This window comes from Manis javanica, chromosome 2 (genome assembly GCF_040802235.1).
Source record: "Manis javanica isolate MJ-LG chromosome 2, MJ_LKY, whole genome shotgun sequence".
Lineage (NCBI taxonomy): Eukaryota > Metazoa > Chordata > Mammalia > Pholidota > Manidae > Manis > Manis javanica.
The window spans coordinates 61890633-61910075 of record NC_133157.1 but is presented as its reverse complement, the minus strand read 5'-3'; the positions used below and the strand labels follow the sequence as shown (position 1 = coordinate 61910075).

Here is a 19443-nt window from a genome sequence, read left to right as displayed (position 1 = left end):
GAATTGCGCCAGTCGGGGAGGGTGTCTGGTTTTTCTAGCACAGCTAAATAATTCAGAGTGAAGTAGGCTGGGGAGACTCTGGGAGCAGAGCGTGCTCCAGGCCTGTATTAGAGCTCAAGCACAGAGAGAACAGGCTGTTTTCTCCTCAGAATGCAGAGAAGTAGGTGAGATGGCTGGCTCTTTCTGCATTGCTGCCAGCTGGAGCTTTGCCCGCAGATGTGGACTGTTTATCTGTGGGTTTGATATGTTTGTTTTCTTTTTTTTTCTAGGACAGGGTGGGGGAGGTTGTGATGCTGGGACAGAGAACAGAAAACTGAAAATTTCAACTGGTTATTAGGATAGGAGGGCCAGCAGGGGAGGCCAGCAGGAACTGACTTCCTTTCATTGCTAAGAACACTGAAGTTAATTTCTCAAAATTAGCTCTAGCTCCTAAATTCTATTCAGTGCCTCCTTACTGGGTGTCTTATGTAGTACCTAGGGAGAATCATGGGTTTCAACAAGGTCTTTCTTTGCCCTTGAGGTGCTTATATAATCTACCCAGGCGGAGGGTGCCATTGTGAGAGACTAAACATAAGCATTTAATTAGACACCATGAACAGAGCCAAGAATGCTATAGGAAACCAGAGGGGTTATTGGCCAGGGAAGGCTTTGCAGAAGAGTTGGCAAATGGAATATTCTTTTAAAGATGGAGATGAAGTGGCACGATTCTAGGTGGAAGTGAAAGCAACCTAGGGAGGAATTTTTCTGTGGGCATGGGGCACTCACCACGTCTCCTACTTACCAGGGTAGCTACTGTTTTAACTTCTTCACCCCTGACATGCCAGCCACACAGGGTGAGGAATTCTTCAGCCCCTTTCTCTCCTTTTTGCCTTTTCCCTCCTTTGACTAGATCAGCTTGGACAGAGGCTCATTTGGTGTATACTGTGTGAGGGAGGGGGAGCCCTGTTCAGTCCTTTTTTTTAACTTCACAGATTCATTCATTCATTCATTCATTTATTTAAAAGTTTTATTGAGATACAATTCACATACACACAGTTCACCTATTTAAAGTGTACAGTTCAGTGGTTTTTAGTACATTCACAAAGCTGTGTAACCATAACTACAGTGTACTTTTGGAACATATTCGTGATTCAAGAAAGGAACCCTTGGCCTATTTATGGTTGTTCCTCATCCCTCCCACTCCTGAGTCCCAGGAAACTGTTAATCTGCTTTCTGCCTCTATAATAGATTTGTTCTGGCCATTTCATATAAATGGACTCATACAGTATGTGGTGCTTTGTGACTGGCTTCTTTTATGTTGCATAATGTTTTCAAAGTGCATGCATGCTGTAGCATGTATCAGTACTTGATTTCTTTTTAAGGTCAAATAATACTCCATTTCCACATATACCACATTTTGTTTATGCATGTATCAGTTGATGGGCATTTGGGTTGTTTCCGCTTTTTGACTGTTGTGAATAATGTTGTTAGGAACATTTGTCTGCAAGTTTTTGTGTGGGTATATGTCTCATTTCTCTTGTGTACATAGCTAAGAGGGGAATTACTGGATCATATGTTAACTCCTTGTTTAACATTTTGAGGAACTGTCAGACTGTTTTCCACAACGATCACATCATTCCACATTGCAAATTTCAGTGTATGAGGGTTCCAGTTTTTTTTTATTTCCTCACTCCACTTCTGTTATTATCTGTGTTTTGGATTATAGCCATTCACTTGGTGGTGAAGTGGTATCTCATAGTTTTGATACTCATTTCCCTAATGACTAATGATGTTGAGCGTCTTTTCATGTGCTTGTTAGTTATTTGTGTTATCTTCTTTGGAGAAATGTCTGTTCAGATCCTTTGCCCATTGTTGATTGGGTTGTCTGTTTTTTTATTATTGAATTGTAAGAAGTCTTTATATATTCTAGCTACTAAACCCTTATCAGATATATGAATTTGCAAATATTTTCCATCCTGTGGGTTGTCTTTTCACTTTCTTGATAGTGTTCTTTGATGCCCAAAAGATTTTAATTTTGGTGAAGTCTGATTCATCTGTTTTTTCTTTTATCACTCTGCTTATGGTGTATCTAAGAAACTACTGTCTAGCCTGAGATCATGAAAATTTACTAGTATCTTTCATTCTTTGAGTTTCATAGTTTTAGCTCTTAACGTCCAGATCTTTGGTCCACTTTGAGCTAATATTTGTGTACACTGTGAGGAAAGGGTCCAACTTCATTCTTTTGCATGTAGATATGCATGTGGAATTTGTTCTAGCACCATTTGTTGAAAAGATTATTCTTTTCCCATTGAATTATCTTGGTACCCTGTTTGAAAATCAGTTGATCATAAATGTGTGGGTTTATTTCTTGACTCTCAATTCTGTCCCATTGATCTTGTCTAGGATCAGTATCTTGACTAGGATCAGTATCTTGAAAGTTCCTCAGGTGATTTTATGTGCAAAGTTGAGAACCATCTGGCTAGGATAGGGAGTTGGCATGCTTCGGCTGAAAGGGAGCCCAATACAGGTTACTGGAATATTTCATTACAGATGTGCAGACCATCTGTTCTCAACTAAACCAGTGTTCCCAAATTTTCAGGATAAGAGCCATGAGGGATGTTGTTAACAATAGATTTCTGGTCCCTGTGCACTGGGGAGGCAGGGTCTGGTAAGGAGTGGGGATGGGATGTCTTTGTATGTGGCCTGTGGTTCTGGGCTCTACCACATGATGCTTCTTCTCTACCAGTTGCCAATTGATCAGAACCTTCAGGAACCTGTATGTTTAATGAACTCTCTAGGTGAGTCTTACGGTCCAGGCCAGATGGGATGGTGATGATCTCCTAGGCAGATCAGTACGAGCCTGCACACTTGTGCTGCAGGCCTTCCATATAATTGCTGTTCCCAAGGTACTCTTAGGGTCAAGCCATCCCTCTGTCTTGAGGGAGATGACAAACAGCCCCGTGAAACTCCTCGCCCTGTTTACTGTGAACTCCAGCCTGGCCACCCCACTTAATATATACATATGTTGCCATATCCACACATATTTGTTATGCCCACATTTCCTCCCCATCCATCTTGCTTATTTAAATTTCCATACTTCTCAAGAATATTTAACTTACCTTGGCTGCCCACTAGATTGAAAACTTCATGAGAGAAGGGATTTTTAGTTGACTGCAACATCCCTAGTGCCAAGAACAGTGCCTAGTACATACTAGGCACTCAAGTATTTCTAGAGTGAGTGGAACGGTATTGTCAAAGTTGAGAAATGAAGACAACAGACTTCTCTACTTCAGTGTCAGCAGCAATCATTCTGCCTAGTTTTACCTTATGATGCTACGAATTGTGGGAGTACATGTTTCTCTCTTGCCTGAGTTGTTGAAAGATTAACACCATATTTATGTCCACTCTAACAGTGTGTAGGACTAAATGACTTAGTCGTTGTGTACTAACCTCTAGCCCTATTTACTTATTTATTTATTTAGTTTATCTTGTATTGTGTGCATCTCTGCAGGCTCTCTCAATCCTCTTTGGAAACTGGCTGGCTGTGAATAAATACTTGAATCATCTTTTAGTCATTCCTTTTAATTTGTAAAATTAAAAGTTTGGGTTCTAGGTGGGGCAAGGAGAATTAAAAACAAACACAGAATTCCTTTTTCATTCCTCCCTCCATTTTTGTTTTTTTTAGGATAGAATTTTTGCGGCATTTGAAGAGCTTTTTCCAGATTATGTTTAAAATTGAAACCAAGCCATGTGGTGAAGAACTCAAGGGTGGGGATAAAGTGCTGATGACCTGTGTTGGCATTGGCTTCTCCAACCTTAGCAAGACCCTCAAGTGATAATGTTACAAGATAAGGCCCCACTGCCTACTGACAAAGCAGAAGCTGCCTTTGACACCAAAGGAACCAACTCCAGATTCACCCGTGACATGGTAGCCTCATATGAAAGACGTCTCAATTTTCCATCAAAAAAAAAATCAGAATATCCAAATAAAAGACATCTCTATGTCATGTGGTTTTTAGCTGTCTCTCCAGTGGCATTGAAATTCTTCAGGAGGCCCAGTCATGACAAGAGTTCCCCCCTTGGCTTTCCTGGATGAAGAATGTGCCTTCAGGACACCATCGTGATGCTAGAACCACATCTCCGCTGCATTTCAGCAATGCCTCCTCAGCCCACACCCCTGGGCTTCTGTCTGTGGCTGTTGTCTGGGGTCCATCACTGTTTTTTCTGCCAGGACTCACCTCTTTGAGCCTCGGTTTCTGTGTAGGGATTAAATGAGAAAATATGGGTGCAAATTTTTCATGAGTAGGGCAATACTCATACAAGTGTCTGCAGTTGGCATATTAGACTGTTTTATCCCTTGTCTTCTGAATGGACTGCTCTCTGGGAGACAGGTACTGCTCCCTGTGTGGTTCATTGTATGTATATATTGTCCCTGGGGAGGGCAGGGGTCCAGTGAAAGGTACTGGATGTTTTTTTTATCCCAGTGTGCTATAATTTTATTTTATTCTCACAGACCTGTGATGTAGATCTTATTACCTCCTCAAGAAAAGTAAAAAAGGGTATTTTGTTCCTTTGAAATTTATAATGTAATTGCATGACATCTCCCGATTTAAAGATATAAGTGTAATAATAGTGTCAGAGTCTGGAATTTTACCCTGCTTGCAAATTAATAAGTTAGATTATTACTGTTTCAACAGATGCTAGCAGAAGATGTGAGAATTCCAGGTCAGAGACAAAGAACTTTATTACTCAGAGCACAGCAAGAAGCCCAAGCTTCGTGTTAGTATTGGTTTCCTCTGTCCTCCCAAGCCCTGCATTGGTGATATCAAGGGACCCCAGGTAGATGCCATGCATGTAGCAAGTTTGCATCACAGCCAGAGAACATGCCCTCTTGAAGACTTCACCTCTTACAGCAAGTCTGCCCTTTGTTCCAGATGGGGACATTACTTCATCCTCTGGATTGCCTCCTGTGAACAGAGTTATGAGAAACAGCCCAGCTAAAGGCTTTCTCAGTGAGAAGGTGCAGGAACTCTCAGGGCCGGAAGCAGATTCCCCCTGCCAACTAATAGAGTCTACATTTGGTATGTGTACAGGATTGGAGTTGGTTGTAGGGGAAAGGTCTGCTTCTTTCTACTAGCATTCCAAATGGTATTCTCCACCTGGGGAGGGCTTTTGAAGTAAGGGAAGGACTTTGCCTCCCTAATCCTGTGGATACCTCTTCCTTTTTCAGTGAAAGGGGGACAAAGGAGGTCTGTGCTCTCAAGCCTGAGGGCTGTGGGGGGGATGTGGAGAGGAAGACATTGAAGAAAGCCAGGCCATTTTGAACTGTGGCACTCTACTTACTGAGCACTGTACACACTGTGCTAGTTTTCTGTTGCACATAACAAATTACCACAATTTAGCAGATTAAAACAATGCCCATGTATCATTTCACAGTTCTGTAGGTCAGAGGTCCTGGTGGGCTTGGTTGTGCTCTCTGTTCTGTTCTCTTGGTGGGGTCTCACCAGGCTGATGTCAGGGTATCAGCTGAGTTCTGCTCTGGGAAAGAATGTGCTTCCACCTCATTTAGGTTGTTGGCAAAATTCAGGTTGTGAGTCTGGCATCTCCATTTCTGGCTGGCTGTCAGCTGGGGACAAATCTGATTTTATTAGAGGCTGTCCTCATTCCTCGTAGCTTGGACTCCTCCGTGCTCAAGCTAGCAATGGTTCATCAGATCCTTCTGTTGCATGGAGTCCTTCTCATGCCTTGAATCTGACTTCCTCTTGTGGCACTAGCTGAAGAAAACTTACATGACTCATTACTTTACTTACTTTTAAGTAAGATATCATAATCCCACCTGGATAATCTTCCTATTTTAAGGTCACCCGATCACAGAAGTACCTGTGTGTGAATAGCCAGGGACTAGGAACTTTGGAAGGCCATCTGAGATTTCTGCCCACCATACATGCTGCAGTCTTACTTAGTGCTGCTAATGTTTGAACCTATATCACCCATGCTCAGATACCGAATTAAGGGGCCACATAGCTTGGGATGACAAATGCTGTCGTACAGGGTTTTTCTGTCCCTTGAAGCAAGCTTTGGAAATGGTACTATTGGTCAATTTAGGGTGGCAAGTAAACTCCAGGCAGATCATTGCAAGCAATAGAAGGACCTTGTGCCTCTATCTGTTCTAAACATAGAAGTGTCTGGTGGTTTCCAGCCCTCCACCTGGCACAGCTGCTTTGGGAGTGGGACCATCTGGTGGTAGGAGTGGTGATGTTGCCAAAAGGAGAACAAATTCTATATTCAAACAGCCTGCTCCCAGCCCCTTCTCAAATGCCCAAGAGAAGTAATTCCGTTCCTTGGGCAGAATCCATCCTGTGCAGATTGCTGCTACATCTTAGTGACATTCAGACCCTCTAGTCTCTACCTTGTTCTTAGCTTAGCTCCTGGTTGGTCCAGCTTCCCTGGGGTAGTGTGTTGGGAGATACCAGCATTTGGGGTTTGGTGTTCTGTCCTGGACTGTATACTGCCTTCTGCTGATAGAGACACATCACGCTAAGCTCAGTGAAACAAGTGACTTTTTTTCTTTTTAAGGCAGATCCACCTGTGACCTTGTTGGGGATCGTGACAGAATCATTTCCTTTGCCTTCCTGTCATATGTCAGGCCTTACTTGTGTCTTTCAACACCCTTTAACTGCATTTTGTGAAACACCAGTTAGCATCCCTCATCATAATACTTTACCATATTTATCAAGACAGTTGATAAAGGATGGGAGGAAGCTAGGATATTGCAACATGACACACTGATGGGGAAAGAGCAGGAGGAGGCCCTACTGAAATCCAAATTGCCCTCATAGGACACCTAAACCTCATGGTCTGTTTGTTTTCTTAAATCTTTTCTGATAAAAAGTGGTGAAGTGGTGTAATCATCGATTAGAGACCAACAATAGCAACAAAAAAAACCCCAAAATGTAAAGTTGCCCTATGGTGCCTGTCCTCTCACTGTCATGTGACAACAAAAGCCCATGAGGGGGCCATTTCCTCCTAGGGCTTCTGTGTTGGGGAGGCTCCTAGGTGAGGCCAATACTGGCAGGCAGTTTCATGGTGACTAAGTGGAAGAATTGATGCTAAAGGTAGGGGCAGAAGTAAGCAGGATGGAGTAAGGAGGCTTGAAGAAGTGGATGGAACAAAGATAAATGGAGGAAAGGAAACACCAGGGGAGTAAGGAATGCCACAGTGGGGGAGGTGAGGGGTGAAGGTGGGTAAAGAAATGTATTTATTGGGGGCTCTGGTCATGCCATGAGAAGTAGAATGAGGGCTTCCATTGGCTTTACCCGTTGGTATTCTTGGAGACCTGTGGATGTGCCAAGGGTGATTTTAGCCAGCTGCTGAATGGGGGGACAGCAGTGCCTCAGGCTCTGTGCCCCTTCTGGGTCTGTACTGCTCTACACCCAGCTGAGAGTTCCCCTGTTCAGATGACCCTGCTCTGTTCTTTAGAAGTGACTTACAGTTCATTAATAAGGCAAGCCGGGTCTTTTCATACTCCAGATGGCTAGGCCTAAGCAGCCATTGGAGTTGAACAGTTTATCAGTGATAGGCATCTTAAGGAGGCCAAGCCCACACTTCTCCTTTACTCAAGTAAATAAAAGCTGTCATTTTGTCAGGGGCTGCCTGGGTCTGGGGGCTACTCTAATTCCATGTCACATTTGGCCCATACCTGTCAGATAGTCTGACTCCAAGCCTAAGCACAGGCCTGGGATCAGCACCTGTTGATGGACCACCAGCTTGGAGCTTCGATACGTGGGCCACTCCCTCTTTTCCTGGTCCTGATGCTAGTGTTTCTGCACGTGGGTCCTGCTCTGCCGAGACCCATCTGCTGGGTCTACAGGGCAAGCGATGTTGATCTCAGGAGGTAAGTGTGGCCCAGCTTGTTTTCTGGTGCAGCTTGGCTACTAATGAGCTATTAGGACATTAACTAATTCACCTCCTCACACTTGTGTTTCCTCTGTGGAATTAGGGTGAATATTTGAGGTAGTATGAGAATAATCAGACAGATGCCCATCATTGCTGCTTCTGTCCCTCCCCCATTGTCATAGGTTTATTTGGTGTAGCAGGTAGGTTAGTTGGTGTGAGGTTTTTTTTTTTTTTTTTGATATTGAGATGTTTCTCTTGAGGTCTTAGGATACTTTTTATTCCTGTTTCCTAAGTCAAACCCTCTAAAGAGCATTATATCAAAAAATGTTCAGATTGGTTAATTTGTTAATAATTTCTGCTGTGATTTGGGAAATATTCAAACTGATGAAGGTAGGTAAGTTTCTAGAAACTAGAGGCCAATTTAAAGACAAAGGATAATGAACCAGCCCAGCAATGACACATGTGACAACTTCATGTGTCTGCTTTATGAATACCGTGTTACCATGGATGTGAGAGTGGTGTGACTCACTGATGCTGGGCTCACTGGTGGCCACGTGGGCACCGACCTCTGTCTTGGGAACAGGTGATGCCCCCAAGGAGGGAATGGTAGGGGCAGCTACCTCTTCCTGTGTATCTGGGAATGGTAGGACATCTTGCAGCTCTTCATAGTCTTTAGGGGAAGATATTGGTGGGGACCATGCATTTTGAAATGGTGCCTGGATCCAGCTTCAGGTGGTGACTGCCAACGTCAGGTTGTTCTGGTGCTGAGTGCACTTGGGCCTGGTCCTTCCCACGTTCTCCTCTCTGTCCCAGGCTCTGTTTTGACGTCTGCTATTTTACTTGTTAGGTATTACAGGCATTGTGGCCAAGATCTGTTAAGATTTGAAGAGCCAATGGAAATGTTTGCAAAACACCAGGAAAAAATGCTGGCTCCAAATTATGTAAAGAAAAGAGCAAAAATAATTATCTACAAGATGAAACATTTCTCAACTTAGTTGTTAAAATAGAATAGTATAGGTGAGAGTTTCTTTCTTCACAAGCATTTTCAAGCACATGATTGCCAAGCAATCATAGCTAATCTTCTGTTACATGAGTTGCTAGTCACCAAGCAATTTAAGAGGGAAAATTATAAAAATCTGAGCTATGGCTGCATTTTAATGTGTGGTTTGATAATGCTGTCATAAGGGGCCTAGAAAGTAAAACCATAGCCTCGCCCACTGAGCTGGCCCCTCAGTCTGAAAGCCTGAGCAGTTCCTGAGGGTCCCCCACCCCACAGTGCACCCCCACCTCCACCATGTTCTCACAGACCCCTGGGTGCCTTCCCTATCTTAGCACTCACCACACTCGGTCAGTTGTTGCTTAATTCTCGTCTCTGTTAACCAGTCGTTTACCTTGGACTGGTTTGTCTTTTAAGATTTTGTGTGACTATGATTATAAAGTGGTATTTGAAAGCCTTTATTAAAAAGAAAAAATAATTCAGTCATTTATGAGGAAAGCTTTTGGTTTCTTCAGTTTCAGTAGAACACTGTGGTAGAAAGTAACAAGAGTTAGGTATGAGACCTGTGTTTGAATTTTAGCAGTGTCAGTCGCATTGGGCAGGTCCTCCACCTGAAATGAGCTTCCTCATCTGCGAAGTGGGAAAATCAACCATCCACTCTGGATTTATTAAGCATAATGGTTGTATATGAAATGCTTAGGATTATTTTTAGCTGTTCAGTCCTTTACAAAGCAGTCTTAAAGCAGTCTCTACTTAACAAGTTAAGGTAAGCATGAGTCACAGGGTTTTTATCTTTACATCTGTACCTGGATATACTCAGGCAGAAGACCAGAGACAAGATACGGCACTTGCACTTGCGTTGTGGTCAAACTGCCCCATGACAAATGTTACAGATTTAAGAAGAGGACCTACAGGCTACTTTGAAGTTCATCATGTTCCAACACAGATGCATCCAATCAGGGGGAAGGGAAAAGTCAGGCCACCTCAGGGCTGTCAGATTCTAGAGATTCTAGAGCTATTGTGTACCAAACCAAACTGAGGAACTACAGTGTCAGCAGAATTCAGTTCTCCCATGTCTCAGCTCTGCTGTCTTCTGTGTTGTCTCCCTTATCCAGCAAGCATTTTCTTTAGTTTCTATTCTCTCAGCCACCCTAGTGGACACAGATTCTCCCTACCCAATACTTGTTTAAACAAACAAAAACAGAATTGTATCTCTTTCTGCTGACCTCAGGACATTTTAATTGACCAGATCTGGGTCTTGTCTCATCCTTGGAGGGGTAATGATGTCAGCTTCACCCAGATTGTGTGGGTTAAGAGAAAAGGAAGAGATGATTTCCAAGGAAAAATTTGAATGTTCTTACACAGAGAATGGTTACGGGGAAGGTAGAAACAAAGAGTTGACTGTAGACTGCATTACCTAATTCCTTGAATAATTTTAGAAGAATGTTCCACAGTACTGCCTATCACCATCTCACCATCCAAAACCTGGTGTTATAATATGGAGTTGGACAAAGATGAATTCAATTCAACAAACAGTGCCCAACATAGGCAAGATCACTGTATCTGGAAGGCCAAAGTTAGCGTGGACATTGGGTGAAAGTTTATCATTTTAGCTGGTATTCTTGGGCAGGAAGGAGAGCCTATGATACCATCCAGGATGGTAACACAAGGAAGAGAAATGACAATGATCAATTACAGGGGTGGGAGCACTATGTGGGTTGTGGGCCAAGAGAAAGAGCCGGGGGCTGGCCTAAAGGGAAGAAAGAGTCCCCCTTGATGCCCTCCATCACGGTTCTACCTTTCCCAACCTCTGGGAAAACATTCAGGAGAGAGGAGGAAGACCAAGGCTTTTTTTCTTTTGCCAGGAATACAAGAATTAGAATGATAACATAAAAAAGCTACCTCTGGAAGAGCATATATAATGAAGACATATATGTGATGATAGAGTATTAGGATGGGGGCATGATAGGTATTTTCTCTCATTTCCAAATAATTTGGACTGTTTTATTTTTACAGTTTTATTTATACACACACACACACACACACACACACACACACACACACACCTGTTTGTATATATGTATATTTTTATTAAGTATCTCAAGTATAACTCCTATGATTTTCCATGAGCTCCAAGGTAAATAATGATGGGGCATCCTCTTTGTCCCACTCATCCGCACCTTCCAAATAAAGAAAGAGAAAAAACCCACACGAGCAACTTATTTTTGGTGTGGCTGGGGCCTGAAAGTTGTGCATCCAGGGCCTGCCCCTGATGCTAGGTATGTGGATCAGGCTTCTGCATCTTCTCTTTCTTCCAAGGCTGGCAGCAGGGTTCTGGGTCAGAGCACTACATTCAACTCCAAATTAGCTCATGTTAGGTACACTGTAATGCTTGCCGGAGCACATTCCGTGGTACACTAGCATCATGAGATGCTTTCTCTGGAAAGCACTTAGCAGAAGTGGAGATAGTGCTGTAATCTCCAGCTGAGGGTTGGAGTGTCGCAGTGCACATTAACAGCAAAAGCTTGGAGAAGACCTGCAGTTGAGACTCTTGTTTAGCCTACCAGTTTTCAGACTGACCTGACCATGGAACTTTCCATACCCTGCCAAACACCGAAAGTGTTCCACGTTCCATACCCTGCCAAATACCAAAAGTGTTCCACGTTGTAGTCTTCTGCAAATCATATTTTGGGGGTTCCTGGTTTAATAAGATTTTTTTAGGAAAACATAAACTCTTCCATTCTTGATTGGAGTATTTGTGAGAAGCTGTGCAGTTGTAGAGAACCTGGGAGAAGATCCGGGCTCATGTCTAACCCTTCCCCCACCTGTATGGCATCAACCACCCACACATAAGAGCTTCAGATCAGTGGCCACCAGTCCTACCCAGCCCTGCACCATCTTCCTTTCATGTCTGGCCTAGGAATTAGAGGGGTCAGGTAAGCGAACAGCTGGGGCTTTTTTTCATCTTGTGATAATTACAATGCCCCCAGTTTCTTGAGACTCATACTGACCTTTTCTTCTTGGCTCCAAACCTTAACATGGCAGTGGAGCCCACCTGGGCTATCAGCAAGAAAAGGTTGGAAGACTTGTAGATTCCACTGACTGTAGGTTGGGGGCCCAGGGAGAGTGCCAGTGCTTTGTGGAAGCTTACCCAAGTCTTAGTAATGGGTCAGAAAGAAACTGGAGTGGGGGGACCGCAGAGAAATGGTTGCCCATACTTCTGGGCCAAGCCTGAGTCCCCAGACACCTGGCTTTTCAGAAAACTGGGGTGTCAACCTGCCAGCAGTGGTCACTGAGATGCAAGGAGAGGGTCCTTGAGGTAGTGACATGGGAATGGTGAGACAGCTTGGCTTTTTAAATGGGATTTTAAAAAGAGACTTGCACTTAAAACAAGACCCTCTGGCCCTGCTACTCTGCTGATGGGCTTTTCAGAAAAGAGCTTGCTGCCCAGATATTCTTAGGGTCTTCTTTAAAATGTATATGTCAACTATAAACTTTTGTAGCTCTTGACAACGTGAGTGGGTGTTACTATTTGCAGGCCTGAGTTTTGTCTTCTGGGAGTTCAGAAAGTGAAATAGCAGCAGAGGCTCAGTCAGAGTCCTGAATTTGACCCTGGTTTGGGAATAATAAAGAATCTGAACTTCCTGTCCACCTGCCTGCTTGGAAGAAGAGTGTGAAAGGAATGGAGAACAGCTTAACCTCTAATTGAAGGAGTGTGTGGCGATTGCCTTTGTTAACAATACCAAGGAAACAGCTTTGGCAAAACGGGGGGCTGCCGGAAGAACGGCAGTGAGCCAGCTGCCCCAGTCCCTCAGGGGCTGTCCTACTTGTCTTATCTGTTTGCCTGGAATCCATGTGCCCCAAGATGACTGTGAACACTGAACACATAAAATGACTTGTACATTTTTGTGTGACTTTCTTTGCAAATTTTAAGAACTACTGCTGTTATGAATAATAAATTCACTTTAAAGCATTATTGATTTCATACTTATTCCATCAAGTACTTCAGCGAGCAGAACTCATGTAGAGACAGGTCTGTGAAAATTGGAGATGTTTAAAAGAGGTCCCATGCTTTCTTGGAAAGGTTGGAATACCTGTTATATTGTGTCATTATGCAATTGTGTAATATAGTCTCCTGTTGGTTACCAACTTTGGTCTTGTGATTCCTCTCAGAATGTACCAGAAGGTTTGAACTTCTTGGCACAAACCTTGACTGTCTGCTTGTGTTGTTGGGTGGGTAGTGTAGGAGACAGTAGGGAGACTGGAGGTCAGTTCAGTTACTGAGCCATTATCTTCCATCATTCAAAGAGATGAAGTTCTGTTTGGCATCATTGATCTGCTGATACTAATATGTCCAAGCTGAGCCTCCTCACCTTGAGATGAAGTGCTGCTTTCTTCCCTGAGGATGTTTTCTCCACAACCTTTTAAGGTGCAAATGCCAGGGTGGCAAAAGTTGAGATTTGCCTTGACTCACAATTAGGACTGCTTTAGGATTTCCAAACACTTGCATGAATAGTGCCTCATTTCAGACTCATAAGCATGTGTTTAGGCTTACAGATGCTACGGGACTTATGGTCACACTATCAGTGGAGGAACTGGAGTATGAACACAAAACTTCTGGTTCCATTAGCTCTGAGCCATGACACATGATTGTCTCCAGCAGGCCATACCTTGGTGCCCTTTCAGATGAGTATTCTTTAAATATTTGTTGAGTGTTTATTTAGAGGTGAGGGGATGAACACTGTGAGGAAAGGGTAGAAGAGGAGCATCCATTTTTCACATCTCAGTATACTTAAAGCCCTGCTTTCTCATCTTTTGCCCAGGCATTTTCCTTGGAAGTTGTATTAATCAGGATTTTTTTTTTTTAATATAAGTAACTGGAAACACAGGCGTAAGCCAAAGAGGGAGTGTATTGACTCATTGAAATGAAAGGTCCAGGGAGGCTTCTCATTCTGGGCCTAGCCAGATCCAGGGCTTACACGGATGTCATCGAGACTCATCATCTCATGCCTTGTCTCTGGTCTTTCCGTTTCATTCTCTAGCAGGGTCTCCCCACTGATCTTGGCAAGAGGTGGTCAGAGGCTCTTGGCTGATATCCTGTCCTCGGCAGCCCCAGCAAAAAGGGTCTGTGTCTAATGGTTCCCAAAAGTATCCCCAAAGAGTTGAATATCATGGAATTGACTTTGGTCATTTGCCCAGCCAGCAGTCACTTACTGTAACCAGAGGGATCGGTTACTCCATTTGGCCACTCTTGGGTCACAAGCTGACTCTTAGAGCCTTGTGGAATCAAACCCTATGGGAGTCAAACTCCCAACCATACGCACTGAAAGCAGGGGAGGTGGTTTCCCAAATAAACATGGCTCTAATGCCAAAAGATAATGAAATGGATTCCAGGCAGGTCAAGGCAACAGAGGTGTGTCATAGAAATGTTCTTCTGTCTCCTTAACATCCAGCAGCTGAGCAGAGTGCTGATCCATACAGTTTTCTCTGTTCCCTTACATTACAGATCGATTCCTTGGGCACCTTCCCAACTGGTTCCGTCTTATTCCAACTCTGTCTTCACCAGGTGAGGAAGTTGGAGAGCAGACGGATTCTGTCCAGGACAGGGCAGAGTTCGGCCCAGATCCTGGCCCTAGGCTGTTGGCTGCTGGAGCCAACAAGCACTTAGGCAAGCCCAGAAGCACGGCCTTGCTTGTCCCACAGCCCACTGGGGTTCAAGACTGAGGTTGCTGTGTGTTGTGGCTGCACCGAGAGATCTTCATTAAGTGTTTGGCGTGAGGCATTCACAACCTGGTTAAGGCTCTGTGGAGCGTGTGTCAGTGTGATCACTGCAGTGCACTCTTGTCTAGCATTCAGTGTATGTACTGACTTAGGTAAAAACATACTTAGGAGTCCCCACAGAGAAACCATCTGGGAGGAAACTCATTGGGTTGTTAATAGAAGTAGCCTAGCAGGGAGATTGAGGAAGGTCTGTTCAGTTTTCATTTTATTTATTCTGTATTGCTGGAGTGATTTTGAGGGAGGGAGGCACTTGAGCTATAGTGAGACAACTAGGGGAATCACTTGGACTGGAAGAGTAGCTCTGATGGGGAGCTGGGTGGCAGATGGGGTTTGTAGAGAAGACTCAGGACCCAAACACAACGCTGCCATGGACCCAGAAAAGTTAGGGTCTTCTAAGGATATGGACTTTGTCTCTCAGTGGCACTGACCATGCTAGTCAATGGCACTTGGTACCCTGTACCCTGGCACTGTCAGGACCCTGTTGACCAGTGGGTGTGGTGATCACTACCCCACCAGCCTGGCGTGCTTCCGTCTGGGCAATTTTACAGGCACAAGAGAAAAATAATCATGAAACTGGCTACACCTAGATTTTGACCTAAAATAGAATTGCCCAGCTTACTGGCTCAGCTTCTCTCCAGATAACTTTGCACTATTCCTCTCATCAAATGTGTCCTGAAAAGATTTGCTGTTGAAAAATCTCAAGACATCTAGATTAATAAAGTGTAAATCCTAAAGGCAACAGAGGATTTCCTAAATATTTATAACAAATAGCTTCTCTGTTGAAATAAGGATCTCACCTTCCCAGGTGATTACTTTGATGAAGATGCCATTCATTTGCAAAAGCAGGGATGTCCTCCACACCACTGACCTGAGAATGTCTGTGGCCCCAGCTATATTTGAAACTTCCTTTCCTGCTCTTCTCTCCTCCTGGTGATTGCTTCCCAGAAGGGACCAGAGTCCATCCCCACCTTTACATTGTCCTTTCTTTTTTTTTTTTTTTGCGCTAAGTGAAATCTACAGTGACTGGCTGGCAGTGGCCATGGACATACCCTTCTGAATTATTGGTACGTGGGTGCTGTAATTCTGGGCCACTGAGGATTTTCTTATGGAGTCTTCAAGAAAGCAAGGGATGGTAAGGGGGAGAAATGGAGTTATTTTTTTCTTTTTTCTTTCCTGTTTTCCCTTATCAACATAAGCAAAACCCTTTAGAAAACTTTAAAGGAGATAGATCTGAAGGAAGTTGAAACTCTAAACCTAACAGAGATGCCCATAGGAGTAGGCATGGGGCACAAGAGCATTAAAAGGAGATGCCCAGAGGGGTAGGCATGGGGCACAAGAGTGTGGAAGCAATTGGCCAGAAACTGCTATGTGTCTCCCTGAGGTTTTTTGACTAAATATCCATTGGGTCTTCAGCAATGCTGGCACATGGTATGGTGTGGGAGTGGGTTGCCCTTAAGGATAATTACAGCTTCAAGATTTGACACCCTTTTAAGTGATATATCCAAAACTGAAAGCAGTGGCAAAAATACAAATAAGAATAACAAAATCCCAGAGCCAGCATTCCATTTCTTCCCTCCATGACAATCTCCACTGACGAATTGTCTTTGGTGGCCTTGGAGATACCAACCTTTCTCAAGCTGGCGAAGGATTTGGTGTGGTGTGATCCTATCCACAGCTTCCTCATCTTCCCTACACCCAGGTGCCCAGAGATTTTCAACAGCTGAGGTCTCAGGTCAGGCTGTGAGGTGAGTGAAGAGCAGAATGGGGGCTGGGCAGCACCCCGAGGCATGGGTAGAGCATGGTGGGGTGTGGGAAGGAAAGGAAAAACTGCTGGCCACCCTATCAGAATTTCCATCTAGGCCTCCAATTTCCTTATAGCAAAAGGAAAACAAGTTGTGAAAGGTGAGTAGTGTAAGAATATATAATTTATCCTCCTTTTACCCCATGGTCCCAAGCACATAAGCTGGTGAGAATTATGCCTGGGCTTGCCTGGGGCTTGCTGGGTTTACCCTGCCTTATCTCTAAACATTCCGACCCTCCCCCAAAGCAGCAGGCCGAGCAGATCCACTACTATAAAAGGCACCACGCTGCTGCCCTCTCTCTCTGTCTCTGTGTCTGTCTGTCTCGCTGCTCTCTCTCTCTCTGTCTGTCTGCTGCCCTCTCTCTCTGTCTCTGTCTCTCTGTCCCCCTGCCCTCTCTCCCTCTCTCTCTCTGCTCTCTGCGTCCCACTGCTCTCTCTGTCACTCTCTCTCTCTCTCTGCTGCCCTCTCTTTGTCTCTGTCTCTCTGTCCCGCTGCTCTCTCTCCCTCTCCCTCCCTCTTTCTCTCTCTCTCTCTCTCTCTCTCTCTCTCTCTCTCTCTCTCTCTCTCTCTCTCTCCCTCTCCCCACCCCCGTCTGGGGCAGCCACTCTCTCCTTCAGATAATAAAGTCTCTTGCATGGGCCCGTGTCTCCTGAGTCATTCTGGGTAAGGAGGGTCGCGGCGAGATACCCTTTCAAGTAGTAGAATAGGAAGGTGGTCTAAGGAAAGTTGTTCTGACCTAAACAAAATTACAACCCGATGAAAGGCATGCAGCACCTTCTGCGCCTGCAGCCATCACCCAACTAGCAGACCGTGGTTTGGGACGGGGCCTGTATTCATTGCCTGGGGATTCTGTGGCAAAGTACCATAAATTGGAGGGGGGTTTGTCTTACTTTTGTGAATTCTAATAGATTAGGAAGAAAGTGTCTGAAATGAAGGTTATTTCAGAAATAATTTTGGGGGGTGAGGTTCCAGCATGTTTAGTCTCAATAATGCTTGTAATGGCCAACATTTCGGAGCAGCTGTCATCCAGCTAACCTAGCCTCTGGGCACTGTCTCCTTTAAACCTCACTGGGAGTCTTTGGAGTTGGTACTGTAGGCAAGGAGCCTGGTTATACAGAGTAATAAGCATCCTGTCAAAGGACTGGTCCCTTTAAGACACTTTTGGGTCTCATTCTTTGCACTGGTTCAGAGACCAGTCAGACACTGTATGTTCCGTAAAGGGGCCATGGGTGAGGAGCTCTCACAGGAATCGAGAACCTCACTTGGTTCTCATTCCAGAGCAGGGGTTTATAGAATTTTCAGGAAGGCACTGATGAGTGTTGCTCTCAGAGGAGATTTAGAAGGGCTATGGGAATGTCCTGGGATCCTCTAAGCTGAGATAAGGGTGGATTTGGGTGTAAAAACTGTGGGAACTTCTAATTCCTTGTAAATGAAAATCTTTTGAAATGCACAACCACACAAAAAGTACAATTTATTTGAATTTTATGTATCTGTTCTTTCTAACTGGGTACCTATGGTAATAATGCTTGCCACCAGACACAGGTTAATTTTTTCCAAACCCTTCGGTTCCTAAGGTGTCGCACAGTTCTCTTAACAGCCTCCTGAGGGGAGGGTGGCAAGTACCTGACAGGGCACCTGCAGTAGTAGACAAGGAAGCAGAGACCCAATAGGACTAGTTTCTGATCTTACTCTGAGGCTAAGTTAAAAACTGCACCTGAACTAGGTCTCTCAGCCCAGTGGCCCCCAGATCACTAGCCTCTGCCACCTGCCCATCACAGCTGCCAGGATCTTGTTTTACCCTGAGTATCATCAACCTGCAGGTCAAACGGGTTGACTGGCTCTGTCCCGAATGGACTTCCACAGAAACCTAAGTTTACACTGCCTGATGCTTTCCTAAGGAGCCACCATACTCAGTAATGAGGGTATGAACATGTATTTGTTCATTTTTTAATTCATAAACAGTAATTGAGCACCTACTATGTGCCATCACTGAGCCAGGCACCACAGATTGAGTAATGAACAAGATACAAAATCTTGCTCTCATTGAGCTTATATCTAGTGTGGGAGAGAAGTATTAAATAATTACAATTGTGAAGGTGGTTCCAGTGAAAAAGTATAAGGTGCATGTGATAGGGAACCCAACTTAATCTGAGGTATGAGTGTGAGAAGAGCAGTGTGAGATTAGACCAGAAAACTCGGTTGAGAGTAGTTCATAGGGGCCTTATTGACTAAGCTTTTTGAATGTTTGCAGTTTGATCCCAAGTACAATGAGAAGCCACTGAAGGGAAGTGATATGGTTTGATTTTCATGTTTAAAAGATTACTGTAGAGAAGGGACTATATATAGCAGGCTGAGCCCACATGAGAGACCACATGGGCAGGGCTATTGGGCAAGGTTGGCTGAGACCAAATGAAATTGCTCCAGGGCAGTTGGTCTCCCTCCTGCCCAGCCAAGTCTGGTGCCCTTCACCTTCTTCACCAGTCTCTGGCCCAGACAGCTGTGGCTAAGGCAGATGTTTGGCTTCAGCTGATGGTGATAGCACAGGCCATAGGAATTTAGATAGAAAGAATGCGTTCGGTTGACATTTTTTAAAAGGAGTGTGTGTTTACACCAGGCAGGCTTCCATGGATTCTTACTCTTGTTCAGTAATAATCTTAATGACTTAACTGAATAATCCCAATAATTGAGTTAATATTTAATTTATTGAGCGTGTTATTTATGCCAAGGGCCTTTTTTTTTAGACTGTAGGCTCTCACATGAGCCTCACAATCACCTGCTGTGATACCATCACTAGGTTCTATAGCTGCCCCATTAGGTCTGGGGTGGGGCTGTGTATTAGGGGTCAGTGTAGGTAACAGGCACTCCTCCAGGTATGTCAAGCAGTAAGGGATTTAGGACAAGCAATGAGGTATTTATAAAATCATTGGAAGAACTGGAGAAGAGGAAGTCCCCTGGACTTTTGGTCTGAAGGACATTCCACCACAGCTA

The 19443-nt window shown here is 44.3% G+C and overlaps 1 protein-coding gene across 6 annotated transcripts in view; it reads left to right on the top strand.

Moving 5' to 3' along the window:
- The window catches only part of RCL1 (RNA terminal phosphate cyclase like 1), an 85693-nt gene extending 72845 nt beyond the window's left edge, over window positions 1-12848 (top strand). For 3 of the 6 annotated variants that reach the window (XM_073228575.1, XM_037019024.2, XM_037019027.2), the window contains one exon: window positions 3665-3997. In XM_073228575.1, coding sequence (XP_073084676.1) covers window positions 3665-3712 — 48 coding nt within the window. In that variant the 3' untranslated portion in view covers window positions 3713-3997. Of the gene's footprint in view, window positions 1-3664; window positions 3998-4676 lie in introns of those variants that run through there. The other 3 variants (XM_073228574.1, XM_037019025.2, XM_037019026.2) reach the window with 2 other exon arrangements.
- Window positions 12849-19443: the final 6595 nt, after the last annotated feature.